The 22272-nt window shown below is 33.1% G+C and overlaps 2 protein-coding genes and 1 non-coding gene across 3 annotated transcripts; all 3 read left to right on the top strand.

The window, feature by feature from the left end:
• Positions 1-420: 420 nt before the first annotated feature.
• Positions 421-3660, top strand: LOC114728579 (lipoxygenase 6, chloroplastic-like; the record flags this gene model as incomplete). Its single annotated transcript, XM_028915487.1, has 6 exons — positions 421-753; positions 898-983; positions 1077-1184; positions 1274-1575; positions 1774-2040; positions 2544-3660. Coding segments are annotated over 6 exons (1856 nt in total), but the record flags the coding sequence as incomplete, so codon positions are not given.
• Positions 3661-8392: 4732 nt separating this feature from the next.
• On the top strand, positions 8393-11591 carry LOC114728586 (uncharacterized). Its single transcript, XM_028915495.1, is given in 8 exon segments — positions 8393-8892; positions 9350-9521; positions 9524-9700; positions 9703-9779; positions 9923-9997; positions 9999-10104; positions 10107-10229; positions 11250-11591. Coding segments are annotated over 8 exon segments (1332 nt in total). The 5' UTR covers positions 8393-8421; the 3' UTR covers positions 11381-11591.
• Positions 11592-17226: 5635 nt separating this feature from the next.
• On the top strand, positions 17227-17316 carry LOC114728589 (small nucleolar RNA SNORD36). Its single transcript, XR_003738678.1, has one exon. It is a non-coding gene; the product is annotated as a small nucleolar RNA SNORD36 (small nucleolar RNA).
• The last annotated feature ends 4956 nt before the right edge of the window (positions 17317-22272 follow it).

The following is a 22272-nucleotide window of genomic DNA, read 5'->3' as shown; positions in this document are numbered from 1 at the left end:
TGGAAATCCTGACAAGGACCAGGACATCGCTTAGACCGGTCGTAGGGGGTGACGAAAGGCCTTACCCGAGGCGTTGTAGAACCGGTCGGCCCCCCACCTCCACAGGTATATATTGCATTTTTTAATATTTTTTTCTTAAAAAAATAAAGAACAATTTTTGCATATACATGCATATATTATTTAAGTTTCTGATCTTATATGATTTAGTCTTCCAAATATTTGACTCTGATGTGTTTTGAGACTGAAGTATAGAAAGACAAAAGGTTTGAAGTATTGAATCATACAAGTTCAAGGGCTAAATAGTTAGTTGAGAATGAGCGAATTTGAATTAATATTTTCTGCCTTTTAAATATATATTTATGGTATTTGGAGAAGCGGTTCTGATCTTACCAGCAACATGGTTGGTGTGGTTGTGAATAGATCCACTGACTGAGAGTAGAATTGAAAAGCCACATCCTGTATACGTGCCTCGTGATGAAGCATTCGAAGAAATCAAGCAGGATACTTTCTCTGCTGGAAGGGTGAAAGCTCTGTTCCACAATCTTATTCCTTTGCTTGCTGCAACGCTGTCAAGTTCAGACATTCCATTTAACTGCTTTTCCGAGATTGACAAGCTTTATATTGATGGAGTTGTTCTGAGAGGTGAAGAGCATAAAAACATGTTAGAGAATCTATTATTGGGCAAGATGATGAAACAGGTCGTCAGTGTTGGAGAAAGATTGTTAAAATATGACATCCCAGCTGTTATAAAGAGTATGTTACTTCTGCTAGTTCCGTTTCTAGTTTCATGAGTGATGTTAATATGAGATTCATTCATTCATGTTAGTGAGTACGTCTACTTTAACAAGTCTGAAAAACACATTCTCGTCATCCGTACTAGTTTTTATACCTGTTCAGGGGATAGATTCTCTTGGCTGCGAGACAACGAATTTGCAAGGCAGACTCTCGCTGGGGTGAATCCAGTAAATATTGAGTTGTTGAATGTAATATTTATAATAACAATCAATGGTTACTGATGTTTTCATTTGTTTGTTAGCAATACCGTTAATAATTTCTTTGTTACTTGTCTTCCACAGGAATTTCCTATTCGCAGCAAACTAGATCCTGTTGAGTATGGTCCTTCAGAGTCAGCAATAACCAAGGAACTACTGGAACAAGAAATTGGAGGAATGAGCTTGGAAAAGGTTTCTGTTTTTCTAGTTTCGCCTGACTTGTTCTATTTAATAGAAGTTCAAACCCCATTATCTTCTACCTCTTATTTTTATATTGGCAGGCTATTGAGGAAAAAAGACTATTTATCCTAGACTTCCACGACATGCTTTTGCCTTTTATCAAGAAGATGAACTCTTTGCCTGGGAGGAAAGCCTATGCCTCAAGGACAATTCTCTTCCATAGTCCCAAGTGTATTCTGCGGCCTATTGCTATTGAGCTTTCTCTTCCTCCAACACCATCATCACCAGGGAATAAGCGGGTTTATACACATGGCCATGATGCTACAGCACACTGGATTTGGAAGTTAGCAAAAGCTCATGTTTGCTCTAATGATGCTGGTATCCATCAACTAGTAAATCACTGGTAAGACAACACAAAAAGCTGATTTCGAACAGTATGGAAAAACTCCAAAATACATCGTATCTATAGTGCTTCTACAATTGTAAAAGTTCATGATAATTCTGAATGAATTTACCTTTTAAATTTAGTTATTCAGCAGAGAAAGTGGACATTGTCATAATGGGCTGAAATGAAGATGTTTCGGTACTTGTTAATGTGCAGGTTAAGGACTCATGCATGCATGGAGCCATATATAATTGCCACTCATAGACAGCTAAGCTCAATGCACCCCATTTACAAGCTGCTACATCCTCATATGCGCTACACACTGGAAATTAATGCACTAGCACGACAGAATCTAATAAATGGAGGGGGAATAATTGAGGCTTCCTTCAGTCCAGGAAAGTATGCAATGGAGCTTAGCTCAGCAGCCTACAAGAATATGTGGCGGTTTGATATGGAGTCACTTCCAGCAGATCTTATTCGAAGGTAAACTTTGCTTGTATCGCTAATTCAATGACAAAAACTCCTAGCTTTCAAATTTTCCCCTGTTGTCTCTTTTTTGCTAGCTCACTAATAGGTTTTTCTGTGTCCAATGTGTTTCTATTCTTTCTTCTAGTTTTATTTCCAACTATTCCTGTGGATCTCAAATACAAGACATTGGAAGGAAGGTTTCTTCGTCCCAAAATATAAAACATAAGGGGTCTGTTTGGTGCATTAAATATTTTAACCCTAATTATGAATCTTTCACAAAAATAAGAAGAGTGATTTCCAAAGCATGAGAAAGACTTATAGGGAGAAATTAATCATTTGGCTAGAAGGGGTAAGTGTGGAAAGAATTTTGTTTCAGGACAAATTTAATGACAAAAAACTGTCTCCAACCAATTTCCTTGGTATGTGTAAATTAGTTGCAGTATCTTGTATTTGAGACCAAAGGGAATACGACATTGACAATACCAGTGGCATATTGATTCTTTTTCTTTTGTTCCTAGGGGAATGGCTGTAGAAGACCCTTCAATGCCATGTGGTGTAAAACTGGTGATTGAAGACTACCCCTACGCTGCAGATGGACTCCTAATTTGGTCTGCCATAAAAGAATGGGTAGAGTCATATGTTGAGCACTTTTATTCTGACTCAAATTCTATCACATCTGATTTCGAGCTCCAAGCATGGTGGAATGAAATTAAACATAAGGGTCATCACGACAAAAGGAATGAGCCCTGGTGGCCTAAACTCGAGAGCAAAGAGGATCTCTCTGGCATACTTTCCACGATGATTTGGGTAGCGTCAGGTCAACATGCTGCAATAAACTTTGGACAATACCCTTTTGGAGGGTATGTGCCTAATCGTCCTACCCTAATGAGGAAACTCATTCCCCAAGAAAATGAACCTCATTATGAGAAGTTAATTCAAAATCCTCAGCACTTTTTCTTATCATCATTGCCTACTCAACTTCAAGCTACCAAAATAATGGCAGTTCAGGACACATTGTCCACTCATTCCCCTGATGAAGAGTATTTAGGTCAATTGAATCCATTGCATACTCACTGGATCAATGACCAAGAGATCCATAAATTGTTTAGTGTATTCTCTGCTAGACTTGAGGAGATAGAAGATATAATCAATGCAAGAAACAAAGACGTCCGTCTAAAGAACAGAAGTGGTGCTGGCGTTCCTCCTTATGAACTATTGCTTCGGTCATCAGGACCAGGGGTAACAGGTCGTGGAATTCCCAATAGCATATCTATTTGATTTCTCGTTAGCGCAAGTATTGAAACCTGGACTGAACTGGCTGGTCGGACTAGTGACCTAGTCACCGGACCAGTCTGGTCAACCAATGAAAATGGGAATTAATTGACTTGGGATCAACGTGATTTATTTGGGATTAACCTAGTGCAACCCGTCAATCATTTGGATTGAACAGGTCAATTGGATTGGATTTTACATAATTTTTCCCCTTTGCTGAGCCTGGAACAACATTGTATTGAGTGGGGAAAAGAAAATAGAAGCTCATCGTATTTGTGATTTAGTGACTCTATTTTGTTAGATTATATGTGTCTTATGTATGAATGTTTCAATTACTTGTAATTAATGCCTTTTTTATTTAAATATTGCTTTTTATGGTTATATATAAATATTTTTGTTTATTTTAACTAAACTGTATTATTCTAATTATGATTAATTCGACCTCAATCCTACTCCGATTAGATTGCTAACCCTCATATTATTGCTTTGATTGGTTTGGTGACTAGTTTGATTCTCAATACCTTGATTGTTGCTTCTATCTCATTTTGTTGGCAGAAAAATTGTAGATGTAAGCATGCATATCTATTTTTATTTGTGATTTACTGTTTTGTTCTCTGCTTACAAGATGCAAGAATATATATTAAAAATTAAAATTACAAAAAAGAAAATAGAAATAGTTAAGGTGATAACAATATGCTGATAAAAATGAAACCCATTCCTCTTTTTAAAATTTACGTCTCTCAATCAATGATTCATAATTATTCATAAAACAACATAATGTATCAAGTTATAGTAGCCAAGCAGAAACTATTCTTCATGGAAATGATGTCATACACTTAGAGTTATTCTTGAATCTTCTTCCATAAGTGATCACCAAAAAAAAAAAAAAAATCCACTTGTTTACAAGACCACAGTTCACTCTGAAGTGGGAACATCACCCTCTTACTTTCACAAAATATAGGCAGTAAAAGATTGGGACCTAAATTTATGCATGCTCAGGTGGCATGAGGGTCCTGATTTCTTTCGCCCAAATATTTTATATTTGACGACACGGTGAAGAGAATAAATTAAGTTCTTCTCAATATAAACTTCTATTTTCTCGAAATAAAGATAAAACGTCCAGCTCCAATTCATTAATCCAGCCCAAGCCCAAGCCCAAGCCCAAGCCCAGTAGTCAGCCTAATAGCCTTTAGTCTGTTATGAAATTTGTAAATACGTGTTGTATATTGCTTCCTTAGAATATTGTAGAAGGTGTATGGTGGCACACTCTCATTGGTTGTATTGTACCAGCTAGTAGTTACAGTGTATATAATACTACTTTTAATCTTTAATAAAAGAGCTAGTTTACTAATTTAAATAGGTTAAAGAATTAGTTAATTTAATTATTTATAATAAATATTTGTTATCTTCTCTAAATATTCTTGCTAATCAAGTATATTAATTATAATTACTATTTAATAAAATATTTAATATGTACAACCACTATAAGAACTGTTTTAGAAAAATATAAATAAATATGAGAAATAAAATAAATTAAGATTTTATATTTAAATTCAAATAAAAATGAAATCTCTGAGATGCTATACATTCTTTAGGTTTCTCAAGAATTGAGAGAGGATCTCAGCAATTTTGTATTGCTCTTTTATTTTGAATTCCCGGTGTTCAGGGGACAAAGATAGCGAGAGAAGTTGATGCAATAGGCCATTTTAATTTTAATTCTACTTTAAATATTGTAGAAAGCATGTAAATTGTGGCTCACTAAGTGCGATATCATTTGTTTGTGTCTAATATTCTTGTGGTTGACATTGACATTCCACTACTGTTATTATTTTTTTCCTTTGGATTAAAATTCAAGATGATAAAAATGCATTTTTTAATTTATAAATATTTCATTTTAATCCATTGATTTTATAAAATATTTTTTCTCTTTAATAACAACAAAATACTGACCTTAAAATTTTAAGTAGGGAGAATTTCACTTAATCCTTGTTGAACAAATTTAATTTCCAAAAACCCCCTGCCCATAACATTCAAAAAATCACTGCACCCGTTTTGACTAAAATAAAATTAAAAATTATAAGCGAAGAACAATTATGCCCTCACTTTATTTTTAGTTTTATTTTTAAAAGATCAACCACCGCTGGAGCTTCGACCATTGAAGAATTTTTGTTTAATAAGGTGGTTAATGGAGGTTTGAACTCATGATCTCTTAGCACAATTAAACAAAATGCAAAAAAAAAAAATCTGTAACAAAACAAATACAAGTGTATGATTGTAAATAAACAAGTGAAATTTGATATTTAAAACCAAAATTTAGCGATTTATAAGAAATATAAGAGAATTCATAACCTTTAAATACAAGTGTTTATATGTGAATGAATAAATAAAATTCGGTGATTTGCAACCCAAATTTGATGATTTACAAGAAACATAAAAGAATTCATAACTCTTAAATGCAAGTGTTGATGTGTCATTAAACAAGTAAAATTAAACGATTTATAACCCAAATTCGTTGATTTATATGATAAATAAGAAAATTTATGACCTCAAGTGTAAGTTTAAGATGTGAACGAATAAGTAAAATTTGGCGATTTATAACCCAAGTTTATTGATTTACAAGAAATATAAACATAAAGGAATTCACTTAAGTTTCTTGTAAATCGTCAAATTGGATTGTATATCATTGAATTTTGACTATAAATTGCTAAATTTTATTTGTTTATTTACACTTAGAGACTTGTATTTGCGGTTGTAAATTGTTTTATGTTTCTCGTAAATCATCGAATTTAGATTGTAAATGATTGAATTTCACTAATTCACTTGCATCTAAACACTTGTATTTGAGGGTTGTGAATTCCTTTATGTTTCTTACACATCTTTAAATTTGAATTGTAAATCTCCAAATTTCACTTGTTCATTTAAAGTTAAACACTTCGATTTGTTTTGTCGCATATTTTTACTTGCATCATATGATTAAGTGAACTAGATGGGTTAGTGGTGATAATTTTTTTGGTGTAGTAAGGAGTCATGAGTTTAAACTCTGTTTTGGCCACTTTATTTTTAAAACAAAAAACCTCGGACTACTGGATGTCGGTGGCCATCAGCAAAAAATCGGAGCTCTGCAGTGGTTGATCATTTTTTTCAAAAAAATAAGAAATAATGCGAAATCATAATGCCTATATATATATATATATATATATATTGGCCAATGCTGCTACTTCATTGGTAGGCAAATATAAGCAATATTACAAAATTCAATTACTATCTTCAATTTTTAATATAATGACTAGTTTGATATTTAATTTAGTCTTAAATATGAGATCTCAATTCACTTTATCTTAATATTTATCTATTTTGTCCTTAAGTAATTTTTATAGTAGTTGTATATATTAAGAAGTTACTATTAATAGCTAATTTAAACACATATGATTAATAAATATATTTTAGGGAAGACAACATTTATTTACTACAAATAACTAACTGAACTATCTTACCTAATTTCTTCAAATTAGTCAAATAAATGTTATATTAAGTATGGGAGTAGTAATATTCAAGGTTGTGCTTACAAAAATATTCTATGTAATTATCAGTTCAACTATTCACTTATTGCCAAAATGATGCCAATTGTATTTCTTATTGTTTCCTTCAGGCGAGACGTTGAGTTCCAAATCCCCAACACTGATAAGTGATCCACGGAAAATCTATGAAGGGAAAAGAAGGTGAAATGCTGTGGGTTCAAAATCCCCGACATTGATAAGTGACCCCCGAAATCCATGAATGGAAGAGAAGAAAGTTACTGTTAATCCAAGAAGTACTTTTTTTAAAAAAAAACATATTTCTAACATTCTTTTATCTAGCATCTTAGAATATTTTTACAAATACTTAAAGCCTTTAAAATATTTAATAATTGATTTAGCATTTTAAAATATTTTTTTTGCGTTAAACACCATAAATACCTGAACTCTAAGTTCCAAATAAAGTATTATACACACTTAAAAAAACTAAATAAATTACAGAATATTTTACAGTGACAATGTCCTTGAAAAAAAATTCGAAGTGCTTAAAAAGAACAAAAATAGAGTTCTAACTTCTAAGCAACGGTCACTTTTACGCACGTCTGGGCCTCGAAATTTCTGGGTCCATTAAAAGGTGTAAGCCACGCGTCACCACAAGACGGAGACAACTAAGGAAGCTCACAATTTCGCGAAACACCTTATATTTCTCTTACGATGCCTGGAGATTTGAGGAAGCAGACTAAGGGTGTGTTTGGTTTGAGGGGAGGGGAGGGGAGGGAGGGAGGGAGGGAGAGGTAGGGGAGGGGAAGGGAGATTTTATCCTCACCTATTTGGTTGATTAAAAAGGAGGGGAGGGGAGGGTATTTAATGATTCCTTATTTGGTTCAAGGGAGGGGAGAGGAGGGATAGTAATAATCAATTACTATTTTACCCTCACATATTAGTTTATGTTTTTTATTGATATATTATATAAATTAATTTACATCTTAATTTAATATATAATTTAATAAAAATTCAGTCTTATCATTTAATAGTGTATTAAAAAAATGGTATAGTAATTTTTTATTCTAATTAATATAATAATAGATTTAAAATAATCAATTTAAACAAATTTTATATGCTCTAAGAAAAATGAAATTTTATTTTCTTTAGGCTATCTTTTTTTCAAAATTTAAAATATATTTTAATAAATAATATATTTATAAAAACAAATAATTTTTTATTTATAAAATATTTTATAATATATTTTTAATTATAATAATGTATATATTTTTTATTTTTTTATTTAGGATAATATATTTTTATTTGAAATAATATTATAATAATAATTTATGGGTCGAAGTGGAAATATTAAAAAAATTATAAGGGCATAATGATCCAAACTTTTAACTCCCCTCCAAAACTCCTAATTTGAAGAGAAGCAAAAATGGAGAGGGGAGGGGAGGGGACATTTTAGCTCCCCTACCAAAAATTTTAACCAGATGAAACTAGACAGAGAGGGAAGAATTCAGCAACTTCGGCGTCCACCACCAACTTCTAGCGACAATGCATGCCATTATTCGTCACATATAACGGTGATATTTCATCCGCCGATTTGATTCCATGAATCATGGCCAATCTCGATTCAGAACCAGAGCAAGTTCCTTATTTGACGCCCCTTCTCGCTTCAAGTTCAAATCCGAATCAAAACGGCATTGAAGTAGATGAAGCACAACAAGAAGAGAATGATGAAGAGGTTCGACTGGATCAAACACTTCGACGTTTGGAAACGTTTCTCACTGTACTTGGGTTCAATCAGTCTTCGGTGTTAGGCTTTGCTCTGTCTTGGAGTGCGTTCATGGCTATTGGTGTGGTAGTTCCGCTATTGGCGCTTCATTTCAGTGATTGCTCCAACTGTGAGAAGTATCAGATTAGGAATTTTGAGATGGACGTTGTGGCCCTTCAGGCGTGCCTCGCCGCCGTCTCCTTGGTTTGCCTCTCCCATAATCTGCGCAAGTACGGTTTAAGGAGGTTCCTCTTTGTTGACCGTCACAGTGGGCAAATAGCCAGCTTTCGCAAAGATTACGTTAAACAAATTTTGGTGAGCAAATTCAAGTTTTTTTAGGTATATACGTGTGGCCAATCACTGTAAAAATTCTACTTTCACAAAGATTACGTTAAACAAATTTCGGTGTGCAAATTCAAGTTTTTTAGGTATACACGTGGCCAATCAGTGTAAAAATTATCTGCACATTTACAAATTTATTTATTTGTTATTATATTTGTTTCTGTTACATCACTGTGATCATTACTGCAAACTTCTGAAATGTCACCATGCTAGTTCATAAAAATTCTCCCAGAAGTGGTGTAAATCTATGTCAGTTTTACTATTTTATGATCTTGGGGTTCTTGATACCATTGTCTTCTACGTACAAGCTGAGCTCCATTGATCCGTTTGCTCCGCTCTGTACCTTCCTTTTTTTTTTCCCTATCAATGGGGTAGGGGATTCACCATTAAGCAGTGTTAAGACTTGTATTTTTCATTTTTCCCCCTTTAGGAGTCTATGCGCTTGCTCGTTCTGTGGCTACTGCCATGTTTCCTGTTGAAGATGGCCCGAGAAATCATTCGCCTTATATATGTACGTCGTGAGTCATGGTGGCTCTCAGTTGCTATTTTATTAGCTTTAACAATATCTTGGACTTATGTGAGTACAATCTCTCTATCAGCCAGCATTTGTTTCACTTGGTCTGCAATTTGCAAGTTATCCACTTCGATGATTATGGGAAGCTCTTAGAAAGGGAATCTGATGTGTTAGTATTCATGGAAGAGCACATACGGTTGCGTTATCATCTCTCAAAAATAAGCCACAGGTTCAGAATATATCTTCTTCTGCAATTCTTGGTTGTCACACTAGCCAATTCGTGACTCTGTTACAGATCACAGTATACGGGGAAATAATTTCTTTAACAAATGGTGGAGATTTTGCTGTAAGTTCGATTATCCTAATCATTAAGGAGTTACTTAGTTCCAGGATCTAAATAGTTTCTCATTGCTTTTCCTGCTTTTGTTAAGATTTAAAGTTCCTTCACTGCAGGTTTATTCCGTTTCTTTTATCTGTTTATCCTTTCAGGTCTCTACACTTCTGCCGGTCGTTGGAATCATTATTTGCCTGCATGCAGCTACAAGAATCTCTCATAGAGCTCAAAACAATAGTTTCTCTTGCTAGTAGATGGCATGCATTGGCAACGTGCACCTCTTCTGATGCATCTCAATTGAGAAATTCCGTTAGCTTAGGGAATTTGGAGGCTGCAACCGTTTGAATTCATTATATTTGGATTACTCTGAAAGTGACGTAGAGTCATTGGATTACATTGGGATGTCTACTAATACCCAGCTGGCTTCTTATATGGCATCACAGCACAAGAGGCAAGCCTTTGGTATGTTACTCAACGAATTTTTGTGCATAGAATGTTGAATTTATCTAGTTGGTTATATTAATTTGTGATAATAACAGCATATTTATACATAAACATCGATGTATTAAATTGCTCCGCCACAAGTGGCTATGATTTTGAGCATGGACATTGTTTTCTTTTACCACTTAATTTATTCACATAGAATACTTACTTCAGCCATGCAATAATTCTCATACATCAGGGCCTGAAATAATTACTGATACATAAACTTTTGTTCCCTAAAACATCTACTGTGTTTGTATTTTGACTGAAAAACTCTAGAAATTTTTTTTCTCTTTGTAGTTCTTCATGGATAACAAGTTGTGATTTTTTGTATTTTTCTTGGTGTTTCAAGGCTGATTGTGCTCGTTTAGTCCAGCTTAAGAGGCACATGGTTCATCTAAGAGAATACTAAATATCTATTTTAAGTTTTAACTTCCCGTAAAATGACATTTCCATCTGATATGCATCTTTGTCACTCTTCATCGTCATGGATCAAAACCAGCGTTTATATGTGATTTGATGATAGCAGTCTTACCAGACTCAACCAGCATTAATTTATGCTACTGCTGATTTGTCTTTGACTTTGGGAATCTTCTTCTGCATGGTACGAGCAACCAATATGTCATCTCTTGATAAAAGAATGAAAACCTGGAGGTTAACGTTGCAAATGCTGCTACCTGGGGATTCTTCTGCCCTCATAAAGAATCCATAAGTCATTTTTTTGTTTGTTGAACTCAATTTCTTATTTTTGCATCTCCCATTGAGATTATTAGTGCTAGCAAGATTACTTCTTTTACAGTAGACTTTCCTGTCTAATTCAATTTTTCTTCATTGGGTGGTCCAATCATGCTTCATCTGGAATTTATTGTTTTATGAAGCATTTTTTAAGTTTACGGATCTTGTTCTATGTAGCTTCTGGTTTAAAGAATTGGAAGTAGATTGTCCGCTTGTTTTGTATGAACTGAGACTTGTTGCTTAAGCATTCCCTTAAATTTGCAGTGATGTATTTGCAATCTAATCCTGGAGGAATCACAATTTTCGGATGGACAGTTGACCGGTCTTTTGTCAACACGATATTTTTCATTGAGCTGAGTCTAGTTACCTTTGTGCTTGGCCAGACCATAGTTTAACGTGCATCGTGCACGCTGCGAACGCTAAGAAACCCTTCATGCATGGATTTCGTCATTTTTTATTGAAAGCTTCCAGGCATATCGATATCCCATTAATAGCTCCTCCTTGGCAAGGTATGGAAGTGATGTAAGCTGTTCCTCTTTGTTACCTTACACAGTAGCCGAGCAGAGGCAGACATGGGACGGAAACAGTGGTAAATTCTTCTGCACATGCTTTGAGTTGAAATATGTGTCGCACTGATGCAATTATGTGTCGCATTAGAAGAATATACCAGGTTGAGTTGAAATATGGATATATAACATTATTTCAAATTGACATCGAGTCAATATACTTTGACAGCTTTTACTATGCTGTTAAATATGTCATGTAGTGATTGTACCAATAGAATATATATATCTTATATATCGACAGACAGCTCCTTGTCATTCATTGGTTTCAGAACAGTAGTAACTAGCTCTGCAAAAAATGGAAATATGTCATGTAGTGATTGTACCAATAGAACATATATATATATATATATATATAGATCTTATATATGGACAGACAGCTCCTTGTCATTCATTGGTTTCAGAACAGTAGTAACTAGCTCTGCAAAAATGGCTTGGTGCAAAATTTGGCCATCTATACGTACTTTCATTTGCTCGACTAGTTATCCTTGTTCCCTTGGAGGGGATGGTATAAAAAGTAACATAATATATGAAATTATTTGAAGCAATAACTTTATGGTTGATAAAAGCTGCGCCATTTTTACATGTTGATGATTTCAATGCAAGCAATTCGTTGTAAATGCTGGTAAAGGTTTCTTGTTATAATGGAAACTTGTTTTTTGATGGATGCTTGGTAGCTTAGTAGTTATATTATGTATAGTTATGATGTCATAAAGGAAATTATTAGTTCTAATGCAGATGCAAAAGATTTGGACCATGTTCATGAAGATATGAAGTATATGTTGTGAAAATGACAGTTAAATAATCTATCTAGTGGCATTACTTACTGATGAAATGTAACATAGAAGATGAAATGATTACCATGATAGTACAAAAGACTTTGTTTCATTCTTTCATTCCGTAACCATCAATACACTAAGAATTACTCTACAAGAGTCTTATATTTAGGGCCGGAAGAGTATTATATAAATATATTTAAAATTGAATACAGCCAAAAAGATTACAGTGGCATGTTTATTGAATATAAAATATAACAACTAACATAGAAGCTTCTGTACATTTTAGAATCAGGTCATGAATTATCATTACTTGCCCAGAATCATTAAAAAAAAAAAAGGAAAAAAAAATTCTTTTAATCTTTTAAGTTTTAATTCATTTATAACTCAATCCTTCAATAATGATTGGGTGTAACTCAGTTCTTAAACATTTAATTCATTTGTCAGTTTGTAATCTTTCTACATTTAATAATTTAATCTTTATCATACATAATTTATTTTTAATCCCCAAATGATTATCTTACATGGCAAAACAATATCGTTTAACCCATTAAAAATTGCACATGTCATCTAACTCAGCTTTCAAGGGAAAAAAAAAAAAAAAAAAAAAACTCAGCTCATCGTCTTCTTCTCCCTCTTCCAGAGGCACATCCGATTCACCATCTTCTTCTCCTCCTCACCCTTCTAGAGACCCAAGGCACTCACCTCCCAGGATTGCCATTTCCGTACGTTGCCCAGATCACCGTGTGCTCCTGTGCAAAGGTGATCTCCGCTGCTTAGTTTTTCTTACAGGAAATTATGGAATTAGGAATTCTGGATTGGATCACTTCAGATTTATGTAGTCCACATGGGAAGCAAAAATGGTGAGGACCCAGACAAAATTATGAAACAGCACCATCAAATTCTTGCTTCTATAATTCATACTGGTTTTGTTTTAGATTACTTTAGATGCAGTACATTCGTATTTGTATGTCTCTGGAAAGGCGAGGAGGAAGAAGAGATTCTAGGAGCGAGTGAAGAAGTAGATTGGGCTCTGGAACGGAGAGGAGGAAGGAGGAGACGATGATGAGATGATTTTGTTTTTTTGCTTAAGAAATTTGTTAAATACGTATGAGCTGAGTTGGATCACATGTATGCAGTTTTTAATGGTGTTAAATAATATTTTTTGCCATGTAGGATAATTATTTGAGGATTAAAAATAAATTATGTATGATAAAGATTAAATTATTAAATATGAAAAAGTTAAAGACTAAGGTATAAATGAATTAAAAATTCGGATATTGAGTTACATCGAATCATAGTTAAAAGAATTTATAACTAAAACTTAAAAAGATTAAAAGATTAATTTTTTGAAAAAAGATACAAAAAAGTTAGAATCTTTTGAAAACTCTTTTCATAAAAATTTAACATCGAATCATAGTTAAAGAATTTATAACTAAAACTTAAAAAAATTAAAAGATTAATTTTTTGAAAAAAGATATAAAAAAGTTAGAATCTTTTGAAAACTCTTTTCATAAAAATTTAACAATCACAATGTCCCAAGGGAGGGGGAAAAAGAGAAAAACCAAAATATACAAGAAATTTTTATTCCCTTTATATTTTCTCTCTATCGTCTCTTCTCTTTGATATAATCTCTTCCATTCATTTGACATAATGACAATGCATTTATTATTATCACTTAAAATACTTTTGAAAACAGGATCACAATATTTCTCATGGTAATAATTCAACAAATAATATATTCGACCATCCGTGAATATAATAGATGAGTAAGTCTCTTTCTTCAGGTGAAGGATGACAAATATATATATATATATATATATATATATATATATATAACCTCCCCTTCTAATTATAAGAGCTACTTGATTAATTTGAGGAGATTAAGAAAAGAAGTTAAGTTAGTTATTTGTCATAAATAGGTGTTGTCTTTCCTAAAGTATTCTTGCTAATCAAGTGTATTGGTTAGAACTATTATTATTAGAATGACTATCTTGGAAAAAATACGTAAATATTAGAGACAAAGTGGATTGGGGTCTTGTATTTAGAACCAAAATAAAAATCAAACGAGCTCCTATATTAAAAACCGGAGGTAGTATATAGTTTGATGCTAGCGTTGGCAATTATACTAATTAAATTAAATAAGCAATTAAACAAACAAAAAAAGATTGTTTGTATAGAGAGAGAGAGAGGCATTGAGAGTAGGGGTGTTCACAGGACTGGACAGGACATGGATTTTGTCCCATGTCCCGTCCCGTCCCGCTTCCCTTTTTTTTTTTAAAAAAAATATTATAATTTTTATATGAATTTTTTATGTTATAATATTTATTTTTTATTTGGCTTCTAAAGATAAAACATTATAATAAAATATTATGTAGAAAGCTCAATTATACAGCATAAAAAAGGTTTAAAAATAATACTATAAAAAAATACTGTAAAAAAACACTATATAATGACTTTATGAATTATTTTATTGAGGAAGGAGATTTTGTTAAGATAATACTATAACTTAAGAGCTACAAATCACCATCAAAATAAGAGTTATTATTAATAAGTAAATTGAATAATCTAATAATAATTATTAATAAATAATTTGTAAAAGAAAAAAAAAACGGGACGACCCCGTCCCGCGTTCTGTCTCGTCTCGGTTAGTGTCCCGTCCCGTCCCGTCCTGTCCTGTTTTTGTCCAGTCCCGAAATTTTTTTTGTCATGTCCTGTCCCGTCCAGAACTCACCCGGACCGAGATGAGACAACCAGGACGGAACAAATTGAACACTCCTAATTGAGAGAATACATTACATACCCCGCCACAAGGAGAGAAGAAAGCTGCGTCAAATTTAGGGAACGTAGACTAGGTGCCTATAACAAAATGCTGGGGCCAAATTGGACTTATTTATATGTATTTTTGCACTTAATATAAAATCTAATTAATTAATTTTTAAAAAAATTAAATTATTTAATTATAATATATATTTAATATTTACATGTATTGTTCGATTATAAAAAAAATTAATTTTTCAGTCCCTATATTTTGTTTGAGTTTTGAATCAAGTTTATCTTATTTCTTCTTCTTCTTTTCAAATCTTTTAAATTTCATTCCTGATATAAAATCTAGTTGATTAATTAGAAAAAATTATAAAAATTATTAAATTACTTAATTATAGGATATGTTAATACTTACATGTATCATATGAAAAATTAATTTCCCAGTCTTTATATTATTTGAGTTTTGAATCAAGTGCTTGTATTTTTTTTTAAAAAAATCAAATCCTTTCAGTTTCATCCGTTATTAACGTTAGTCCCTACTGTTAAAACTGTTTAAAAATATTTAAAAATCAATGCTGACTTCGCTGACAGGTAGACATATAAATCTAACCATTAGGTGTGGAAAGATAAAATCATGTGCAAGACCAAACCCAAATGAGAATCGGGTCATCGTTATCCATCAGAGGGAGAGTCAAAATCGGTTCTGCCGGTGGAAATCGAAGATACTAAAAAGCCGCTTCAAGTCACCGATAGAACATTTGAGAAGGCTCCAAACCTTTCAGAAGTCAATGATGGAGATTATGGAGAAAACTTGATGAAGAATCCCATTGTGTTTCTTACACTTGTGGTAGGGGCCCGGGTTCGTTTGAGGTTTTTGGAAACTTTGGCGACAATCTGGCAAATAGGCGGCTCGTAGAAAGAGGAAGAAGCGAGAGTTCTTCTTGGATAACCCTTTCCTCTTCAAGGTTCGGCATGGGAAAGAAGGTGGTGATGATAAACACCGTGAAAAGCATAGACAAATGGCTTCTCTGCTTCGTTCTTTTTTTTTTTGGAAATAAAATTGAAGAGCGAGAAAAGAGTATTTGATTTGGATTAATGTTTGTTGAAGGCGAAGTCTTGGTATTGCTAGTTAGGTACTGGAAGATTTCCCTGTGGAAGAAATTGAAGCTATGAGAGTTGCTGCAGGTACAATAAAGAGAGGTATCGGTGTGGCCTTGATGGGTGTCATGAGAGTTGAGCTGATCCTAAGAAGAGTTTTGCCGAAGGGGATAACCATGAAAGGGGAGACGTAATGGGTTGTAATGTAAAGTTCTGTAAAATGAAAGGAAGAACTCAAATACCCAATGTGCAAAAGACGTCAATGGTAAAGGAGCAGCTTTTGATTAAATTATTGTTTTTATACCTCTGTTTTGACAACTGAATGCCCAATAGCGCTAACCATTTTAAACGATTTTAGACGGTAGGGACTGAGGGAGCTAACTGTGTAAAGTTTAAGGAATTGATATAAAAAAAAAAAAAGAAAGAAGAAGAATTGAGTAAAAGTGGAACAAAATATTGGAACTGATTCAAAATTCAAGTAAACTTTTAAGAACTGGGAAATTAATTTTTCCTAGATTATATAACAATTTATAAGAGTAACATATTAGTTGAGTGAAAAACAATAGATGTAAATACTTTAAGGTGATTTACTAACTTTTTTAATGTCATCAAATAAATCAATTAGATCTTATATTAAAAGCCGGATGTAGTACTTTTATTTTGGGCCAACTGTTTTATGGGCCAAGTTGATTTATCCAACAGGCCCATCCTTGCAGAAGAGGTGGGCCCAAAGTGAGACCAAAAGCTGTGACGCTGCCAAGATGGGCCCAAATGCGCACAATTCGCTAGGGTTTAACGAAGCTACCGCCTGCCGTTGCCCTTCTTTCTCTATATAATGGAAGAGTTGGGGAAGGAGGGTGAAGCAGAAACAGGAGTAGAACGGCCCCTAACATTGAGATTGAAGATTAGGCTCCCAGTGAGTTGTATTCTTCCATGATCATCGATCCCTTTAGTATGCGTGCGGTCCTTTTTGTTTTATGTTTGATTTACACTTGATTTCGACTTGACTTGTGGTTGCGATTTAGAGTATAAAGATCTGAGCAGATGATGAGCTGATTCAACTGCAAAATTGCTGATTGGTAATTCCATGAAGCTATTGAAAATCGAGCTTTTTAAAACTGATGCTCAGATCTCACCACGCTCCTTGGAATCGTCTCTGGTTAAGTACTCTCAGCCTGTAACTCATTTGATCGTTTCTCAATTTTCGGAAACTGCCATGTTAAATATGGAATGGGTTCCAAATTATAGAGGAAGATGAAGTTGGAAGCTTTTGATTCCTGCCATTTGAGGGGGGAAGAAAAAATTGGGAAATTAGGGTAATGGATGGGTAAAGAATTCTTTTTTGACCAATAGATGGGTAGAGGATTGAGATATAAGAATCTAAAAAAAATATAGAAATTATGAGTATAAATAGTTAAATTTATAATTTAATCCAATTTAAGTTTTGATATTTATTATGGTATGTGTAGTTTTATGAAGATTTGATTTATGGTCTCTGTAATTTTATTGAGTTTTAGTTTGGAATTCGATATTTAAACTGGGGCCAATATTTTTTTAAAATTAATTTAGAATAAGAAATGACAACTCTTGCTTTAATTTTAATATTAATGTTTACCTCGTTATAAATTTTTTCTTACTAATTTGAGATTTAGTTTTGGGTTTTTTTTTTGGAGGCTTCAAACAAGGGCTGAGGGGATCGGCGTGAATCCTATTGACCCAAACATATATCACCAAATATGCTATTCACCTTCAAAACCTTTATTAGCTCACGCTTTGAAAATATTTCACTAGCTAAATAAACTTCTTGGGTCAGCTTCTGTGAAAAAGGGTTGAACTCATAAAGCCATAACCCGTAAAGCAATAAGGGACACTCTTTAAAAATGCTATACTGGTGTGGGCTTGTGAAGGGTGGATACCCTTTTTTTGACAGTAAGTTGACATAAAGCTAAAATATAACCTCATGACTGACACTAACAGGACAAGCACACTTTTACAAAGATTGCTAAATTTATTAGCTAAGTGGACTATTTCCCGAGTGTCAGCAGCTAAACTGTGAATAATTTGGGAATATTTCCAGTATAATTTGCAGATGCTTTCATCTCTTTTCTGTCAAATTCAGCAGGGTTTTGTTTCAGCGGGTGAAGAATCTGGTAATAATATGGTGGATAAGGATCCTATGGCTGTAAGGAATAAGGATCCTGAGAATTAGCAGTGCGCTCTTCTCTTACTAGCGCTTGATCCTTATGATTCATTCTGGGATGAGTGCTCTTTTGAGGAACTGGACTGCTTTTATTCGTTCCCTTCCTTTCTTTTAGCAACTTAAATAACTGGCTTTCGCGATTTGCCATATGAGGAATAAAGTGGATGATATCCAAAAATTGTTATACATAACCAAATACTACCTCCTTTAATTCTTAATATAAGACCCTATTTGATTTTTATTTTGGTCCTAAATATAAGATTCATTTTGTTTCTCATATTATATATTTTTTTTTTCAAATTAGTCCTTCTAACAATGATAGTTTTAGTCAACACACTTGATTAGCAAGGATATTTTAGGAAAGACAATACTTATTTAGGAGAAATAACTAACTCAATTTACTTTTTTAATCTTTTCAAATTAGTCAACTGGCTCTTATAATTAGAACAGGAGGTAGTGTACTATTCACATTCACGAACTTTTATTGGCTGATCTTGTACCAAAAAGGAAAACAAGACTGTATTGGCTGATTATAACACGCCTTTTTTTTTTTGGGCCAGGATTATAACATGCGTGCATTTAAGGCTCAGATGAGCAAGATTGACGGTCAGAAAAAAAGAAGGGGAGGGGGGAGTTGAAAGGACAGATTTGTCATTTTACATGCATAAAAAAGTTCAACTAAATTTTAAAGGATTTAACTGTATTTTAGCAAATTTGTTGGATTAGAATAAATTCCAAATTTATAATCTATAATCATTTAATCGCTACATTAGCCCCAAAAAAAAAAAAATCTATAATAACCTTAAGGCTCAAGAATAGATTTGCATACGGGATTTCCTACAAGGGAGCTCTTATGCCATTAAAAGATAAGCCACTATATTGCTTCCATGTGCATGAATTATGAAAGCATTGGAGAAAATTGTAACCATGGACGGGAACTTCAAGTAAATCATCTATGAATCCTTTTTTAAATGGAATTTTAACCTCCCTGCCTTAAATGGACTCACGCATATAAATTTCTCATCCCTTCACAGCAGAAGAAGGAGAAGGCATTTTTGTCATGATACACATTTTTTTTAGTTGTATTTTTCTGTTCTTTTCTGACTGAACAAACATAAGGCTGCTGTGTTGGTTTACTTTCGTGATTGATCAAGTCGGATACTTCGGTCAAAAAGATTTCATCCAAAAAAATAAGTCCATGCTTAACAAGTTTACATAAAAGTTTATCCAAGTATAAATCAAATTGTATCAATCAATTTTTACTTTAATTTCAGAAATTAATCGGGATACAAGTAATTTTTAACAATGTTAATCTTAACAAGATAGTATTAGCTCGAAGAAAGACTCTGGGTGTGTTTGGATGAAACCAAATCACGGTTTGGAGAATAGCTTTTTTAAAATAGATTTTGGGAAGAATAGATTTTGTAAAAAAGTGATTCTGAGAAGTGAGAGTGTTTGGATAATTGTTATCAAAAGTACTTTTTATATATACAAATTACTAAAAAAACATAAGTTAATATAATAATTATATAAAAGATAAATTTTATGATATATTTTAATTTGAAAGAATAAAATTGTTAATAATATATTTTTTACCAACATAATTAATAATACATAAGATAATATAATTAATAAATAATTAATATGTGTATATATGTTTATAAGATATAATGTTAAATATGTTTATAAAAAAATAATTGAGAAATCTTAAAGTCATATTATTGTTGAGATCTATTCTGACAGGCACAATATATCTCCAATTTAAGCTAAAAGCAGAATGAATTCACTTCTCTTGAAACCATGATTTTGGCCCAAACCATGGTTTCAGATTATTGGCTCAAAAATGATGCTGTTTGGGTGACATCTCACCAAAACCATGGTTTTACCTCCCAAACCATGGTTTTGAGAGTCACCCAAACAGGCCCTCTAACTTCAAAAATTATTTGACGAGCTACCGCTTGTATAAAGAATTTAACATATTTACATAAATTAAGACTTATTAAATATTTGTAAATTATAATTAAAAAGTTTTAAAAAATTTTAACCTACTCAAATTTGCCCCATTATCCTCTCTCGCAGGTTTAGCTTTCCATTCTTGATATCTCCCTTCCCCCTCTGCTCTGTGGTCGATCTGCTCATGCAGGCCTATTGGTGAGGGGTTGGCTTCAACTCGCTATCGCAACCGCCAGTCGCCATGTCTGCTTCTTTGGTTGTCGTGATTTTCTCTACTCGGCGAATCTGCTGTTATTTCGTGTCACATGGGGATTTGAGGTTTATCGAAGTAAATGTAAAAATTCAATTTTATTTTAATTTTTTTTGCAGAATTTCAATAAATCCTAGTTAATTAATATCAAGTCAATGCCCAAAATATTTTAAAATTTCAGTCAATTCTCTTGCATTAAAATAAAATTAAAAGTTAAGGGCAAAAATATGATATATCACTTTTTTTTTTATTTTTTTTATAAAACAAATATTAATTGTCACCGGATGTCCGGCCAAGGGGCTTCGGCCTTTAGCCTCGGCCACCTAAGCACCAATGGCTGGACCTCTGACTTCTAATGGCGAGTCATCAAAGCTCTGGTGGCTAGAGATTTTTTTTTTTTTTAAAAATAAGGTGGTCAAAGTGCGGTTTGAACTCATGACCTTTTGGCACATAAAAAGAATGTGGCAACTAACACAACCAATTCACCTAATCATATTATGCAAACACACACACATAACAAAACACATGCAAGTATCGGTAATTTACAACAAAAATCCGGTAATTTATAAGAAACATAATTTGAGCTTAGAACATATGCAGCAAACAAAATCCTGAAACGTGATGTATCAGTTAGTAAGGCTATGGCTGAACTTGAATGCATGGAGGAAATTGTTTGTGACCCTGATTTGTTTCTGCGATGCCGTCATCTCCCGTTGTACAAGCCTTCTCGAGAAATTTTTGTTGCGCCAAGAGGACATAGGGAGGTATTGGTGGCTTGGCTGAGGTATCTAGCTTACGGTCCCACCGGGATATCGGAAACTTCCCAAGTCTTGGCAAATACAGGATAAGAAAGATGAATGCATGTCTGAGTGGATGGAGGGTTGGGAGAAAGTAGAATTGAGTGATCAAGATGAATACGCATGCAATAGGAGTAATTGATGAATCACGCGTGGTTAGTCTTTTTGAACAATCTAAATATATGCAACATATAATATCATGATTATATGTGATTGGGATGTGTTTTAGTTTCCTGTTGATGAGATAAAAATGTAGTTCACATGATATATGTGCGTTTGACACTGCATCTCAGCTCCCTTCATTAATTGCCCTCATCCACTTCAAGTTGAAGTAATCTTTCCTTGGACTTCATTTCATTTCCTATCAATTCCTGTCGTATTTAGTATTTACATTAATTTCACACTAGTCATCACAATAATTATAGGGAAAATTACAATAAAGTCCTAATAAAGAAAAATAACTGTCAACAATTCTTAATGAGGGTTATAAGTTATCATTTTCTATTCTGAGATTTGTTATTACAGGCTCCTTAAGTTGTTATTGGGACTTTTTGATAATTATGTTTCTTCTTTAAGATTTGATTGTAATTCTCCCATAATTATATTATTTATTAGCAAAATGTTATTTACTCGATACCGGCTTGCAAATGGTAATAAGGTGTTTAATTATTATCATCCAATTTTGATGTGTGCTAAGGAAAAGATTTTTAGGGTTTGAAAAAAAATATATATGCAATCTTATCACATACTCCTTTAGTCCGATTCATAAAACAGAAATAAAAGATTTTTTTTTTGTCTTATTTATAAGTCATTTTATTAAATTTTAACCATAAATGTCCTATTTTATTTTTCATTTATTATAGTGTAAATATTTATACTTTTTT

This window comes from Neltuma alba, unplaced genomic scaffold (assembly GCF_004799145.2).
Source record: "Neltuma alba isolate B1F8T4 unplaced genomic scaffold, ASM479914v2 tig00012557_pilon, whole genome shotgun sequence".
NCBI lineage: Eukaryota > Viridiplantae > Streptophyta > Magnoliopsida > Fabales > Fabaceae > Neltuma > Neltuma alba.
Note: the sequence above shows the minus strand (reverse complement) of the source record. Positions and strands in the feature narration are given on the sequence as shown.